The following is an 18,103-nucleotide window of genomic DNA, read 5'->3' as shown; positions in this document are numbered from 1 at the left end:
CACTGCCTCAGCCCAGAAACTCTTAGGCAGTCCATTAGCAATCAGCATGGTCCTCCCCATGTCTTCTAGGGATCTATTCTTTCTTTTCACAATACTATTTTTTTGTGGAGTTATAGGTGCAGAGAAGTTATGATCAATATCATGTGTGCTACAGAACTCAAGGAATTTAGAATTTTCAAACTCAGTTCTATGTCTGTTGGATCATTCTGACAAACACACAGAAAACATCAAAAGTTTCATATTTAGATGCCAGAAACAGGGTCCATGTGTACCTAGAAAAGTCATCTACAATGACAAATACATACCTCTTGCCTCCCCTGCTCCTCACTCTCATTGGTCCACATAGGTCCATGTGAAGGAGTTCCAAGGGTTTGGAGGTGCTGACAACCTTTTTAGATTTGAAAGATGACCTCACATGTTTTCCCCTGACACAAGCATCACATATCTTGTCTAAGGTGAACTCAACTTTTGGTAGTCCAAAGACCAGGTCCTTTGCTACCAACTTGTCGAGTTGAGATAGACTAGCATGTCCCAGTCTTCTATGTCATAACAGTGGGTCATCTTTCACTACACTTAAGCATGTGTGCTCACTCTAAGGAAGAGACATAATAGATATCTTGTAGACATTGTTTTGTCTCTTACCTTTTAACATAATTTCATCAGTATCAAGCTTAGGGACAGTGCAGATTTTGAAATTGAATTTTACCTTATTTCCTTTATCACATATTTGAGAAATGCTAAGAAGATTATGTTTAAGACCTACTACATAATACATATCTTCTATAGCATGGGAGAGTAACTTACCGACCTTACCAATACCTGTTATCTGGCGCTTTTTCCATTTTCAAATTACACACTCACTCCTTGGAAGGCTGTCAGTGAGAGAAAGTTTTTCTTTTCTCCAGTCATATGTCTTGAGCATCCACTGTCTAGATACCAATCTTGATTGTTCCCTGCACCAGAAATCACAAGTTAGTCTTGGGAACCCAGACAAGCTTGGGTCCTTTTTTATTTGAAAAATGATGAATTAGATCTCTCTTTTCTTGTTGGCCTTAATCCACTTAGTTTGGACAAAAGGCTTGACTTTTGGTTCTTTTTCCTTCTTCACAATTTTAGCAAGATCGAAAGTGTTCTTAAACTGAGTATGAATTAGGGCATGGCAAGTATCTCTAAAGTGTCCTACCTTCCTACAATGAGTGCATATTTTGTTATCAGAAATTCCTACATACTTTGGAACAAATTTAGGAACATGTTTTCTATAGCCAATTCCTGATTATTTAATGCTGTAGTTTTCATTCAACCAATTTAATGCATCTGAGGATCTATGCCACTTGCTTAGCCTAGATAGTTCATATTTAGATTTTTCTAGATTTTCTTGCAATATTTTATTCCTACATCCATCATCACAAAGATTATCTTTAATCTCTTTTATTTCCTTTTCAAGCTTATCTTGCATATCACTCATTTTTCCTTTACTATGTATATCAGATGACTTCTCATTTTTAGAAGTGAGCTCAAGCACTTGGTTCTTAAGGTCTTTGACCCGTCCTTCAAGATCATCTTTGTCAGATTCAAGTTATTTGAGGTCAAGTTTAACACATAAAATGTTGCTTATTAACTGATCATTTCCAACACTCATCTTGTCTATCTCACTTATCATAGTCACAATTATAGCCATCAACTATTTTTTAGACATAACATGAATATTTTCCTTTAAGTTAGAGATACTCGCCTGATTTATTTCATCTTCAGTCTCTGAGTCACTCATGGCCATCATCCCTATCACTTTTTCTTTTGTTTGGCTTTCTTCAATTGCCATCAGTGCCACTTCAAGGTTTTCATATCCAAAATTAACTTCCAAGGTCCTCCATATATCATGAGAAAAAATGCAAGAGGACACCTTGTAGAGAATATTTTTCGGCAAACTTCTGTAGAGCAGGTCCTTTGCTTCAGCATTTTTCTTGATTACTTGACGATCCTAATCATCATAATCATCTTCTCTCTTGTTACATTTGTTTTCTTCACTATCCACTTTGGTGGGAATGATTAGTCCATAACTGACAATTAGCCATATATCAAAGTCAATGGCCTATTCCATACGCATCTTTCATTCATCATAGTGATATGCATCAAATAGAGGAGGTCTTCCAATATGTATTCCAAGTTGTACTGGAGGTTCAGTCTCCACTTTCTGATGTGCATCAATTACAGCATAGAGACTTATGGCATCATCCTCTTTCTATTCCTCTTTATCACTTCCACTGTTCTCATATGCTACTAGAAAAGCATGTTTCATTACTTCAGTGAATCCTTTCCCTAGGATTTTCCCTTTGTTTGGACCCTTATCTCTCAATGTTTCCTGTTTCTCTTTTTCAGCTCTTTCTTTTTTCTACTCAATTTCCCACATTGGGCAGTCTTTGACCATTGGTCTGGCTTGTTATACTTGTAGCACCCATCATAAGTGGCTTTATCTATCTGCTTATGCTTACCATTGTTCTATCTCTTAGATGTATTTTTGGAAGTTCTTCATGAACTTCTTGAACTTAGCAAACATTGCTAGGTCAGGATCATCACTGTCAAATTCATCTTCTTCAGATGCCTCAAGAACCAAGGCCTTATCACTCCTTGGTTCTTTCTTGTGCAGTTCTATCTTTCTCATGTCATGAGTCTTTAAGTTTCCAACCAACTCATTAAGTGAGATCTTATCCAGCTCCTTTGCTTCCTGAATAGCTGTGACTTTTGACTCCCATGAAACTGGAAGAATCCTTAGAACTTTGCTAACCAACTCTTCTGAAGTAAACACATTTTCAAGTTATTTCAGTTCATTTGTTATTATAGTAAACCTAGCCATCATCTCCTGGATGGGCTCAGTCTCCTCATGGAGAAGAGCTCATAGTTCCTCATAAGCAATTCGATCCTTGATCTCTTCACTTGGTCATTCCTGCATAAGCAGTTTAAAGTGCATCCCAGATCTCCTTTGCATTACAGCAAGTTGATATCTTGTTGTACTCGTCAAGATCAAGTCCACATATAAGGATTTTCTTAGCATTTTCATTCTTCTTCATCATTTTGAAATCTGCTGCTACAAATTCTGAGGGGGTTTTGGCAACAGTTTCATTTTTCCCATTTTGTTTAGTAGGAGTTAGTGGACTCCTACTATGGACTCATTTTTTTCATTTTGGTTCACTATGGTCCATAGTTCATAATCCTCAACCGTCAGAAAATCTTTCATTCTTGTTTTTCATCAACTGTAGTATTTTTCATTAAACAGGGGTGGTCTGGTAGTTGACTGTCCTTCGTTAATTCCAGGTGAAGCACTCATTTTCCTTCCAAGATCTCTCTAAGTGTTAACCGTGTGTGAGAGAACCTGCCCTGATACCAATTGTTAGTTTGAGTGCCTTTAAGGATTACTAAAGAACTTGGTTCATTACCTTGCTCCTTAAGCGTAAAAAAGTAAGAAGTAAAGTAAACACAATAATGTTTACGTGAAAAATTACTTGGCTCAAAAGGTGTAAAAACGACGACCTAGAAAAATCAAATACTCACTCAAACTCACTGATTGTATATGATGCTTTGATGGCAACTCGATTTTCGAAAATACATTCACTAGACTAACTCAAGAAGATCACAACATTGGTACTCGACTTGAGTACAGAAATGTAGTTCTTCAGTTGATGTGCAAAAGGATGATCTCAGCAATCTAAAACGATAGTATTTAAATTCCTTGGACTCCGAGATCTTTTAGGAGTCCTATGCGTAATCAACTTATCGTTTTATTGAACTCCTACTGCTCCAAGGACTCCACAAGTCTTGGGACTCTTGTCTCTCACTTATACAAATGTATCTTCTTGGACAACAACCCTTATCATGTTTAGCAGTCCTCTTCCAATAAACTCGGACTTGGGTAACTTTGAGATAAAGTTACTGTCTTACAAAGACGTGCAAGCATCAACTTTGAGGAGCTGGTTCTTAGAGCAGTTAAGCAGCTATGTTGAGGACCTGGTTCTTAGAGCATTTCATCTGAACAAACTTTGTTAATCATCAAAATCTCAATACTCAACAATGTCACACTAATTTAATTAGAGAAGAAGAGATAGAATATTTTGAAAATAAGTCTCACTTCTTGATTTTTGGTTATAATTATATATTTTTAGTGCATTACTTACCGTACATTTTGGTGCTTTAATGTTAAATTATACTATATTTATGCTTAATTGAGTTTATTTTATGTGCAGGTACTTTGAAGATAAAATTGGGAGCAAAGTAGAGATTTTATGTATATTTTATACATTACAAGAAAGGGTTCATGACAGTGCCAGCCTTAGAGTAAGGCAAGTAAAGCAAAGGCTTTAGGCCCTATAATTTTGGGGGGCTCATTTTTTTCTAGTAGTAGATTTATGAATTAATGTTTTTCAAATAATTAAGCATTTTAAAGTTAAAAAGTATATTTTTTCATAAAATGAAAAGAAAATTTTAATGTATTCGAATAATTCGAAGCATATAAAAATATTTTTAATTTTCTATTTAATGGTTAAAAATATTGTGTTAACCTCGAGAGTTCCTTAAAATATAATAGTCAATTGATATTGACGATTTAGACTTATTAATTTAAAATTAAAACTGTTAACAAAATAGTATAATTAGAAGATAATACTCTAATCGATAATTCGATATAGTTAATCATATAAGAGGATTTGATTCTTTTTCAAATGCATATATTACTTATAGAATAATATTAATAATTTTTATACTAGTTGCATATATGAAAATATTTTTAAAAAAAAATAAAATTTATAAAACCTTATTTTAAGATCAACAATGTCTCAAGATAAATTAAATGAATTATCTAAACATATTATTAATTGAAAAAAAATCAATTAGAAGAAATTGATTATAAATAAAATTATTACTTAACTTTACATTTTAAAAAGCTAGATAAATAAACTTAAAATAAAATTATATACAAAATTTTGGTTTAATAAAAAATTTAAAGCCTATAATCAAGATTTGGCTTTAGCCATCAATTTCGTTGAGCCGCTTCTAATTTATAATTATTTAATTATTGTGCAATCATTAAAGACAAATAAACGTGAAAAAGAAGACAAAAAGGAAATTTTTTGCAAAAGAAGAGAAAAGAAGACAAACAAAAAAGAATAGAAAAGTAGGATCAAAAGTTTGGCAGCAAATCAAATGTTGAAGCAAGCTGGCGAGGCGAGGATTTCTTCTCGCGTTTAGTCTCGCGACGCGAGGTCCAACGCGGGTTCTTCACGCGCGTCTCGCGTTGCGATGCGCGGTGTCTTCTTTTTGGTTTGGACTTAATTATTTTATTTAGACTTTTTTCTACGCCTATAAATAGTCATTAAACATAATTTATATATAACTTTTGACTAAAGGAGAACACAAAGTCGTCGTGGAGGCGAGATTTCATCTTTTCTTCGGTTTACCTTAATAATTTTTATGTTTCTTTGTATGATTTATTGTGTGGCTACCATATCTATGTGGAGCTAAATTTCACGTTCTAGGGTTGTGGTTCTTTCATGAATATTATTAGTTGAATATTGATTTTGATTTCTTGATTTGTCATATTAGTTTATTTATTTGTCACGACCCGAAATTTCTACCTACGGACCATGATGGCGCCTAATATTTTACTTGCTAGGCAAGCCAACGATAGAATAGTTTTTAGCCATTTTTAACAATTCAAAATAAATAATAACCAAGAACTGAATAAACTGAAATATAGTGAGAAAATCATACAACCGCGATATCTAAATACAATCCCAAAACTGGTGTCACAGGTACACGAGCGACTAGAATAATACAAATGGTCTGAATGAAAGTATAACTTGTTGAAATGAAATAAACAGTTAGAATAAGGTAGAAGGGGACTTCAGGCCTGCGAATGTCGTGCAGCTGTACCTCAAGTCTCAATACCGACAATCAATCCGAGCAATCTACTGACCGTGGCTAGGACCGACTCCAAAATCTGCACAAGAAGTGCAGAGTGTAGTATGAGTACAACCGACCCCATGTACTCTGTAACTGCCGAGACTAACCTCGACGAAGTAGTGACGAGGCTAACGCGGGTCACTTACAATAACATGTACGCAGTATAATAGTAATAACAGGAAAAGTAAGGCAGTTAACTTATGAAAATAAACTCAATCCTCGAAATTAGTAAAACCAGAAACATAAGTCCTCATAATCTCATATGAAAACACCGAAAGCTAACACAATGCAACAATGAATACAAAACACACAATCCGTTGTGGCGCGCAACTCGATCCCACCGTACAAACACAATTCTCTCTTATTTCACCATATCAGTATCAAGAATAACATGTAAAATCCGTTGTGGAGCGCAACCCGATCCCAACATATAATCAGAATTAATATCATAATCCACCTTTATTTCACCATATCAAAATCACATATAAAATCCGTTGTCGCATGCAACCCGATCCCACCATATCAATATCAATTCTCTCTTATTTCACTCGTTGTGGCGTGCAACCTGATCCATAAACAAAACTTAATAAATGTAATCAATTCAACAACTCAAATCACAAGAATCTCTACGATTAAAGATTATGAAAGCAAAGCCATAAAGGAAACCTCGTACCAAATCAGGGAATGTTACAATTAATACAAAACAACAAGATAAGCCAAACATATGATAATTATAGTGTACAAGTAAGACAAGTAAGGCAAGTAGCAATTAATCATGGAATCATGGAAGAAACGAGCATTTCAACACAAGAGTAAGTAGATGACAAGTAACAAGTTACGACATAGGAAGCAATTAGGACATGTAACAGTTAAGATACAGAATGATATAATTAATAAAATACAGGAAAGCATGAAAACAACTATTTGACGGCGTATATACACTCGTCACCTCGCATATACGCTGCTACACATGTAATTCACATAGCACATAATTCAAGGGTTCCTAATTCCCTCAAATCAAGGTTAGACCCAACACTTACCTCGCTCCGCAAGCAAATTAAAGCTCAACTGGGGCCTTTCCTCAAAAATCCGCCTCCAAACTAATCGAATCTAACCAAAATCGACTCAATAATATCAAGCAATGCTAGAAAAATCAATTACAATACATAAAGTCAAGATCTTTACATTTTTTTCAAAAAGTCAACTAAAGTCAACATCGGGCTCGCTTGGTCAAAATCTGAGGTTCGGACCAAAACCAAATTAACCATTCACCCTCAAGACTGATTATGTGATTAGTTTCAAAATTCTACCTCAATTTGAGGTCTAAATCTCAATTTTATAAAAATTTCTAATTCTACCCAAATCCCTAATTTCTACCATGAAAATCCTAAATTTGATGTTGAAATCCTATGAAATATAATGGGTAATTGAAAAAAAGTAGATTAAAGTCACTTACCAATGTGTTTAGAAAAAAAATCTCTTGAAAAAACCGCCTCTAGGATATTTAGGGTTGAGAGTTTGTGAAAAATGAGTTAAATCCCGTCTTCACAACTTTTTGTCCAGGCGCAGATGTCGCAATTGCGAATCCCGCAAATGCGAGAAATCTATCACAATTGCGAAGAAGTCGCATCTCTTCTGCCATCGCAAATGCGATGGTTTTGTTTGCAAATGCGAACTTGGGCATTCTGCAAATGCGACCAATTTGATCGAAATTGCGAACCAACTCCCCCCCAAGCCCCCAATCGCAAATGCAAAGAATTTGTTCGCAAATGCGAATCTATCGCAAATGCGATCCTAACCTCGCAAATGCGAGGTCTGAGACTTGTGCTCAAAACTAGCAAAATCCTACTCTTTCAAACACTCTGCCACGCGTCCGAAACTCACCCGTTCCCTCGGGACTCCAAACCAAATATGCACACAAGTGTAATAACATCATACGAACTTGCACGCGCGATCAAAACATCAAAATAAAACCTAGAACTATGTATCATACACCAAAACAAATGAAATTTTCAAGGAAACTCAAGAACATGAAATTTTACAACCAGGCATCCGAATCACGTAAAATCAACTCTGTTTTGCACCAAACTTTGCACATAAGTCATAAATACTGAAATGAACCTATACCAAGTTCCGAAACCGTAATCCGAATCCGGTAGCAACAAATTCAACCTTCAGTTAAACTTAAGAATTATTTAAACCTTTAAATTATTAGTTTTCACAAATTACGTTAAATCAAGTTAGGGACTTCCGAATTCAATTGCGGACATACGCCCAAGTCCCAAATTACAATACGGACCCACCGGGACTGTCAAAATACTGATACGAGTCCGTTTACATAAAACGTCGACCCTAGTCAACTCAAATGAGTTTTAAGTTACGATTTCACATTTTCATCAATTTTCTCATAAAAACTTTCCGGAAAAAGGACACAGACTGTGCACGTAAATTTAAAAAGGCTAAACGGAGCTATTCAAGGTTTCAGATCAGAGAAATGAAGGCTAAAGCCAAAATTGGCCTATCGGGTCATCACATTATTTAATCTTGCGCTTAATTATTTGATTGCTTGATCACCAATTAAATACTATCTATGAATCTATAGTTGAACTCGAAAGTGAAAATTCTAGATTGCATATATGATTGAGTAGAGCAAGTTCTTGGACCCTGGCATCGGGGAATGGATTTGCGGTTAGGATAGACATATGCTAATTGCCTTGTTTGGTTATTATACGGGAATTACAAATGGATTCTTGTTGATTCTAACTCTATAGGCATATAAGCGTTAGGTTAGCTTGAATAGGCATGTAAGAACTTGATAGATTCTTATGAGCAATATTAACCCCGTCAACTAATAAATCGGATAATTTAAGTAATCAATTCACTTGAAGAGTACAATAGGATTGTTAGATAGTTCATAACCCTAGATCGTTTTCATCACATTGATAATATAAAATATGTTTTTCCTTTATTGAGAGTTCACTATTTGTTTTTCTTTATTTTAGTTAGTTTAGATTTAAATACTTTTGAGTTTAATCCTCGTTTAGATAATTAGGATAGTCTAATTTAATTAATAGTTAATTACAAGTACTTGTGAGTTCGACGTCCGACATCTAACCACTTTGTTACTTGACGACCGCGTATACTTGCGTGTGCGTTTGGCCGCATCAAGTTTTGGGTCGTTTATGAATTGGTGATAACATAATGAAATAGAACATAGCCAATATATTTCATTCCCTTGCATTTCTCCTTTTTTCCTTAAAAAAGAGGAAAGATAAAATACAAGTAATCTATTTCGCTCTCAAACTACTAATATTTAATTTCTAGATGCAATACAACATAGTATATATATTACCACGACTCTTTCTTCCAATAAGGAGGTGGAGGATAACGATGAGCGCCAAAGTAGAAGCCATCTGCCTGAACTCGCCAATAACATTCATTTAAGTCTCCATTTACATTGCCACAATCTTTTTCAGCTATATGATTATTGAAAACTTCAAATGATTTGTCTTTGTTTTCCCACCAAAAATGACAAAAATAAAGTGTACTCCCAATAAGGACCTTTCTACGAAAGCTAAAAGAAAACTCCTCATTTGGATGAAGGACTTTATATCCTAAATCATCATCACCAGATTGACAATGAACAGTCAAAGGTTGAGTATTATTGGGTAGGTTACTTGTGATGTAAACATCATATCTTGAGCTAATCCCAAAGCTTTTTGCAAGAATGAGGTTTAGTAGAAAGATTAGTGACAGAAAAAGGGTTTTGGTATTGAAATTAATCATATTTTACCCTACCCTTGAAATGGTTACTTTTGTTCTTTGATTTCTTTGACACTCTAAAGAGGTTCATGCTACATATATATGGGTCAGAAGAATTTGATAGTGTTGACTGACTTGAATTCTGTCAATGTGGATAAGTCATAATCTGATTTTTCTCCACTCTTTTTTGGAAGAAGATATGACCCTCATTATAGTTTAATGCCGTTTTAAGAGAACATAAAGGAATATTCTTTTTGTTATGCCCTTTTACTTTTTAGTTGCTATTTTATTTTTTGAAGCAAAAAAGGAAAAGCCTTTGTTTTTTTGTATGAATTGCATCTGTCAGAGACAGATTTAACACACATTTAGGGAGGGAAATGCGGTTGCGGATGCTTTGGCATGTTTTGAAAAAGAAATGGATCCTACACAACATCACGATTAATTTCCTCCTAATAATACTATAGTTCATGCTTTCAATAACTAACAACGCATGTTATTAGCCACCAAAAAAAATATTATAAGTAGGAATTGAACTACAGCTGAAGTACTAGTAATAAATAAAAAGATAATAAGTATCCTATTGGTGTGTGTATATATATATATATACTCCAAAGAAATTAAAAAGTAAATTTGATGGTTCTATACTTGTAATATGTCCTGGTCGACTACAAAGTACAAACCATAACAGTGCGATTTTTTTCCTGTTGTAGACACTTGCGAAAAAAGACTATAGAAAGACTTTATTTCGTCCGAGGAGTGATGTATCAAACTTGAAATAATCAATTCGCGCGCAAGTAAACTCACTTGTAGTCTAGCCCTTACTAAACAGAATTACAAGGAATAGTAATTGAAATGCCATAGAAGAACTAATAAGAAGAAAGAGGTGAGAAACAGAGTCCGATATAGAAGGGGATGAGGAAATCAGTGATACAGAGCAGAGATGAGAGAGAACATATTCAACATCACAATACGCATAATCCCAAAATAACCGATCAATCCCCCTTTTAACAGAACTATCCTTGTGTCAAATACTCAATCTGGATCCCAAATTAACCTGGCCCTATTACTTGTTATCGGCCCAAAAACTCTTCTCAGCCCAATAGCTACTTGTGTGACATTGGGTCGGGGCTGGTTCATAACAATACTCCCGTCCTCAATAAGAACCTTGTCCTCAAAGTTCGCGTCAAGAACGGTGATACTCGCGAGCTCCCAACCCATTATCTCAGAACCGAGGCATGCTTTGTGACTTGACCAGAATATGTGATCTAATGCACCTGTTATGAACCAATCAAACCTTTGATCATTGTGGTTCTTAGTAGATAGTAACAGAGATCTTAACTTGACCTGCCATACATATTAATATGACCTTGCTTGCCATCTTTTAAAGTCAATTAGCAGCAAGCTAAATGAGAGAACCAATGCAAATATTCTAGTGACGAACCTCCGCAAAAGCATGAACTATGTTAAACGGAACTGTTCAGTGTGTTGAAAAAGTTTACTTCACGGTGGATGTAGCTGTGATGATAAGAATCTTGTGTTTCCTCTGAAAGCTCCATAGGCCACAACAACACTGGAATAAATAGTAGGATAGAGACTGCTATAATAATATCGTTGACATGATTGAGCTCCACAACAGCTTCATAATTTGCACCATACTCGATCACACTCCAACCTAACATAGTGCAGACAAAAGATTGAGTAAAGTTAAGTTGTAGTGCAACTCCTTTATTATGATAACCCCCCTTCAAATATTTACACACAGTGGAATCATCAAACTTGCCATCCAACAGAACTGATATTCCCCTCCATGGTATATTAACATGCCTAGGCATTTCCACAATATCCTTACGTCTCTGACAAGGGGCAAACCATTTGTCTAAATGGACAATTCTAGGTGAACTTTCCACAAAGTAAATCAACATCGAAAAATAAATATAGTGAAGATGCTCCCAATTGACCTTAAAATGTGCAAATTCAAAGTCAGATTCAACTTGTTCCATGTCACCCCATAGCTTGTAAAAATTTGGCCGATTAACCACAGTATACCAGTACTTCTCCTCATGTGGAAATTCCTCTGGAAAGCTCTCAGCCAGAATAAATGTAAATCCCAAACTTGACAATGTGTTAGTGAATGGTCTCTGTGATTGAACACCAGTGGAGTCATTTAGGCTTGAGCGAATTACAGTGACAGTACTAAAGAAGTCCATGCCGAGAATAACATATACACCTTGTACGGTGCGCACGAATTCAAGGCGATAGAGTTTAAAGGTCCACCAAACTATATAGAGAACCAGGTTCTCTATAAGTTCCCACAAATATTAGTTCCCACAGAAACCACGCACACTGCAGTGAGTAAATAACAGGAGGAATTTTACGTGGAAAATTCTCATCTCAACGGGATTAAAAACCACGACCTACCCTTGTAGGATTTCAACTTCACTACTGAACAACTTTCAGATTATAACCTATGTAACCTAGGAATTAACCTCTTAATCTCTCACTAACTTGTAACACTCTATTACAAGCCACTTTGTAATAACTCTATTACAAAAACTTTACAACTCGACTAACTCTAGCCAAGACATAAACACAAGGGTTTATGATTTACAAAGGGTTTCCTACGCAATGCTTCTAAACAAGCTAAGTAGGAATTACAATTGAAAAACTATTACAAAGTTACAACTCAATTAAGGACATACAATAACTTGATATGGGGAACTGGTCCGTAGTAGTGTTGTTATTTGTTCTTGATGCACTTGAGAATCGTTTTGTTGATGATCTATCACACTGAGTGTGCTTGAGTAAATTCTCTAAGTGTTCAAGTCATTTGTTTTACCTTCCTTGATGTTAATAATGCATTTGTGACATCACTAAGATGATGTAAGTAAGGTAGGTAAAAGACACTCCCCATAAAGTTGACTGTTGCACTATTTTTGCACTGTAGCGTGTGCATGCAGCAGCTTTACAACTGGGGCAGTTGACTTGTGCAGTTTTCTCGGGAAACGGTAGCTATCTGCTCCATCTGTTGTTCCTTTGACTCTGAAGAGTTGAGCCATATCCCAAGCTGGAACCTTTTGATCTTAAGGTCTTGGGAATGTGTAACAGGTTCCTTATCTGGTTCTTGACAGTAAGTTTGTTAGATCATGAAAATATAACAGGGATATACATATAACCTATCAATTTCCCCTTTTTTGATGATGACAAACTTATAAAAAGATTAGTAACATCATAAAAAGAATCTGTTTCCCATCCTGTTCCCCCTGAATTTTTTTCCCCTTTTGGCATCATAAAAAGATTAGTAAAAGGCTTATAGGAGAAAGAAGTCTAGCTTGAGTTAACTCATTCCACTTGTGTGCACACAACATGACTAAAAACATAGCATAAAGACAAGGCATATACAACAAAAAAGGAAAAGCTTCCATTAAACAATTTGGATTTGAAAACAAGGAGCAGAGTCAATGTTATTGAAAACCATCCACAATTCAGAACAACAAAAATAAATACCACAAACATCATAAAAATAACTAATCATAGGAAACCAATACTTAAGACTTGACACTGAGGGGACACTGTTTAGGGAGCACTGGAAGGAGAGGGCTTAGAAGCAGAGGTAAGGGTTTGGAGGACGAGATCCATTCGAGCATTCGCCGACATTTGCTCATTGAGCAGTTTCTCTTTCAGGTCCTCCACCTATTTCTTGAGCTCAAAATTCTCCTTGGTCAAACGAGAAACCTCTTCACTTTGAGAGATACTGGAACCAGGTGCCTCCTGAAGCTGACTCAACTGACTCTCAAGAATAGCATTTCTTGCTTTCAACTGCCTTATCTCAGTAGTAGCACTATTCTGAGCGTTGATCAACTTTGAGATAATAGAAGTGCTTCCAACTCCTCCAGCCCTATCAATGCACTCACATTCTTCCAGAGTGGACTTGGAGAAAGTTTGCTTCTTAGTTCCCACTTTAGCTTGTCCCAGAGGAACCTTGAAGTACTCAAAGACCTTGGTAAGAAGGAACCCACAAGGCAGCCCATGATTACCATCTTTAAATCTGTCACTTTCTGCATGTGCTATATCATGATCCCAGGCAGGTTGATGGTAGTGAAGTTGTCCAGTGCTTCCATGAGGAACAGGTCTGCACGAGAAGTGATAGATCTTCTCTCAGCACGAGGGAGCAAGACCTTGTTCACCATCTCAAATAGCAGTTGATACACTGGAAGGAGGGCCTTCTTCTGTACCCGTTCCCCTTGCTGAACTGCTCTGTCATTCAGGATGGCATTTCTGAAATTTTTGAGAACAAGATCCCTGAACACTAGACAGCCCTTCAGCAGGCACACCCAGAATAGATCCCAACAAAGCAGAGTCCATTACCATATCAACTCCATTCACCAGCACACAGATGTGATCATCCTCAACTTTGAAGAGGTCGGCATAGAAACTTTAAACTTCCTCCTCATACACCTTTGGAGCATCACTTGTGAACAAATGTGTCCACTGTTGAAACTCACAAATTTCAACCAGCTGTCTCATACCGGCCTCCTCTCAAATATCAAGGGCAAATGTGCGGCCCCATAGCACCTTTTGATTCCTCAACTTCTCTTTCCCAGCACTCCTTGGATCACCAACTTTTCTTTGAGGAACCAGGTTCCTCATCAGTATCAGCTTTCTCTTAGCAGACTTGCGAATATTCTTTCCTTTTTCATCACACTTCACAGACTTTTCACCCAATTCTTCCATCACCCTGGCAGCAGACTCTTCTACCAACTTATTACCAGATTCTTTCACCACATTTTTACTAGGGACAGCATCATCAAACTTGTTCAGACTTTCAGCAGACACAGAAGATCCCTTTTTAGGCTTGGGGAGACCATGCTTCTATGAGCGCTTTCTAGTCAAGGAACCAGTTTCCTCTGCTACTTCATCATCCACATACACAACCGGCACTGTCTTCTCGCTCACAACTTTCCCATCTTTCACTAATTTTCTTCTCCTTGACTTAGCTTGGTTGTTCTTAAGCGCAGACTCAAGAGCCTCCTTCCTTTGCAACCTTGTAGTAGGTCGCTTAGGAGTAGACTCTTGAGCAACCATAGGTCTACGCCTAGTCAAGCTAGCAATTGGCATATCATTATAATCCTCTTTACTTTCCCCAAATACTTCTTCAGAATCAGATCTCATCTCAGGCACAAGCTCTCTACCCTCTACCACAGTCTTAGACTCTTCCCCCTGAGCCTCAGACCCATCCGCACTTCCTTCGATAATAACCCCTTCATTAGCTATAGATAGCATGTTTTCTATTTCTTATTTCTCTTGTAACTCCATGGAAAATGTAGAAGAAGAAGGAGTTGTACTTGTGGGCACGAAATTAGGAACTGAAGCATTCTCAGAACCAACAGTTTGGTCTACATTTGAGCCTTCATCCAAAGGAAGACTGGAGATTTCCTGATTTTCTTCTTCGTCAACTGTACCCTTTTCACCCAGATTTTTCGGTGAGATAGGAGGAGGGCTCATAGCCAAAAACCTTTTAGGAGTTGAGATTTTGCGACACCTATGAGAACCAAAACTCGATTGGGTAGGAGAGGAAACTAAGAGTGGGGGTGACTCTGTCCTAGGGTTTTGGCTAGTAGTAGTGAGGAGAAGTAGTCCAACATTGGTGTTTTAACTGGTGAGGACTCAGTTGGGGTGTTACTTGGAACACTTGAATTTTCATAATTTTCAGCCATGGTGAGAAGTGATGAATTGAAGAAAAGGAATGGGTAGTTTGAAGAGAGGAAGAAGAAAGGAGAGTTTGAAGTTTGATGTGAAGAGTTGTGATAATGACGAATGTATTTAAGATGGATGAGGGACCAATTAAGAAAGGGAGGAAGTTTTGGGATTTGGGTCGATTATTAACGGGTGAGACGTTTGGGTTCAAAAGATGCAATGAAAAGAAACTGACGCACCGATGATGTGGCACTTGTTTTAATTGTTCAAAATTGTGCATGAGAGAACATAGAAGCTACTAACTTGTGTCAAGAGAACCAGGTTCCCTGACTAATCTTGCATCTATAAGCTTTGCCCTTTTTACCAGCGTGTACTGCATCCACTGCCTATTTGCTCTGTAATCATCATGTGTGTCTACCTGTAACGGTATAGAGATGAGTTAGACTTTGCCAGGAAATACTTTTTAACTAATTTTACCTGAACATTTCTTTCATAGCCAATCATCGAGGGACCAGGTTCTCAATTGGGTTTTATCAACCCCAGTGCCAGGCGATTTCTTTCAAAATGTTCTCTGCTTAAAGCCTTGGTAAATATGTCTGCAATCTGATTTTTTGTGCTGCAGAATTTCATGCAAATGAGTCCCTTTTCAACATTGTCTCTGAGGAAGTGGTGACGCACATCAATGTGCTTGGTTCTCTTATGTTGGACTGGATTTTTGGCCATATTGAGTACACTTGTATTGTCACACAGGAGAGGCACACAGTCAAAGAACACTCCAAAGTCTTCCAACTACTGTTTGATCCACAGCAATTGAGCACAGCAAGAAGCAACTACTACATATTCCGCTTCTGCAGTTGAGAGTGCCACAGAGTTTTGCTTCCTTGTAACCCATGAGATTATACAGGAACCTAGGAAATATTCCATTCTAGACGTGCTTTTCCTGTCCACCAGATATCCTGCATAATTAGCATCAGCATACCCAACAATATTAAAGCTGTCACTTGAGGGATAGTAGAGAAACAAGTCCTGCATTCCTTTGAGATATCTCAATATTCTCTTGGCAGTCTTCAGATGAGATTCCTTTGGATTAGATTGAAATCTTGCACAAAGACCCACGCCAAACACAATGTCTGGTCTGCTTGCAGTGAGATACAAGAGTGACCCTATAATCCCTCTATACATGGTCTGATTTACAGGGAAACCAGGTTCATCCATGTCTAGACGAGTAGCTGTGGCAATAGGAGTGTCAATAACTTTTGATGCTTCCATGTCAAACCTTTTCAGCAGCTCCTTGATGTACTTCTGCTGACTTATCAATGTCCCCTTTTGAGATTGCCTCACTTGAAGTCCCAGGAAGAAATTTAATTCTCCCATCATACTCATCTCGAACTCACTCCCCATGAGTTTTGCAAACTCTTCACAAAGAGAGTCAGTTGTGGCTCCGAAAATGATATCATTAACATATACTTGAACAATGAGTAGGTTCCTCCCTCGTTTCTTCAGAAAAAGAGTGTTGTCAATTTTCCCTCTTGTAAAGCCATTTTCTAGAAGGAACTTTGACAACCTTTCATACCAAGCCCGGGGAGCCTGCTTTAGCCCATACAGTGCCGTGTCCAGTTTGAACACATGATCAAGATGCTCGTGACTCTCAAATCCAGAAGTTTGCTTGACATAAACTTCTTTTTTTAGGAAGCCTTTCAGAAATGCACTTTTGACATCTATTTGGAACAGTGTGAATTCCATATGTGATGCAAAGGCTATAAGGATTCTGATAGCTTCCATTCGAGAAACTGGAGCAAAAGTTTCATCATAGTCAATCCATTCTTCCTTATTGTAGCCTTGAACTACAAGCCTTGCCTTATTTCTTGTTGTGTTTCCAAACTCATCAAGTTTGTTCCTGAATACCCACTTGGTTCCTATAATGGTTCGATCTGCAGGTCGAGGAACCAGGTGCCATACTTTGTTTCTTTCAAGTTGATGCAGCTCTTATTGCATGGCATTGATCCAGTCCACATCTTTCAAAGATTCTTTGATGTTTTTAGGCTCTATTTGAGAAAGAAAGGCTGAGAAGGCAAGTGAGTTTCTAGCTTTTGACCTGGTCTGAATTCCTGAGTCGAGAGGAGTGATATGTTGTCAAGAGGATGTGAACTTTTGTGCTTCCAATTTGGTACCTGAATCTCATTGGTAGAGGAGCCAGGTATATCTGTCTGAGGTTCTTAGCCGCTTCTTACTTCAGCAAGTGGAGTACCTTGGACTGCATCAACAACTCTATTTTCAGCTTCAGTTGTTGTGATCGTGGGACCAGGTTCCTCTCTAATGGATGGAGATGTATTTGCATAATCTTTACTGGATTCCTTGACATGACTCATCATGTCTGCCTTTCCATTTGCTATGTCAATAACTTTACCTGGAACAGATAAAGGTTCTCCATCTTGGTCAACACGTCTGTCCTTCTCATAGGAGAGGTGAGTAACATCAAAGATCACAACACATTGAGTCCTTTTGTTGTATACTTTGTAAGCTTTGCTTTGAGATAAGTATCCCAGAAAGATTCCTTCATCACTTTTGGCATCGAATTTTCTAAGAGTTTCCTTTCCATTGTTGAGGACAAAACATTTACACCCAAAAGTCCTTAGATGTGTCAGCTTGGGCTTCCTTCCATTCAGCAGTTCATATGGAGTCTTGTTCAGAAGGGACC

General features: G+C 37.2%; 1 protein-coding gene across 1 annotated transcript; it reads right to left on the bottom strand.

The window, feature by feature from the left end:
• Positions 1 to 9,297: 9,297 nt before the first annotated feature.
• LOC142166290 (S-protein homolog 2-like) lies at positions 9,298 to 9,735 on the bottom strand. Its single transcript, XM_075225119.1, has one exon. It carries the CDS (start codon positions 9,733 to 9,735, stop codon positions 9,298 to 9,300), a length of 438 nt encoding a protein of 145 aa, XP_075081220.1.
• Between the last annotated feature and the right edge of the window lie 8,368 nt (positions 9,736 to 18,103).

The sequence above is a fragment of the Nicotiana tabacum genome, chromosome 2 (assembly GCF_000715075.1).
Source record: "Nicotiana tabacum cultivar K326 chromosome 2, ASM71507v2, whole genome shotgun sequence".
Lineage (NCBI taxonomy): Eukaryota > Viridiplantae > Streptophyta > Magnoliopsida > Solanales > Solanaceae > Nicotiana > Nicotiana tabacum.
Note: the sequence above shows the minus strand (reverse complement) of the source record. Positions and strands in the feature narration are given on the sequence as shown.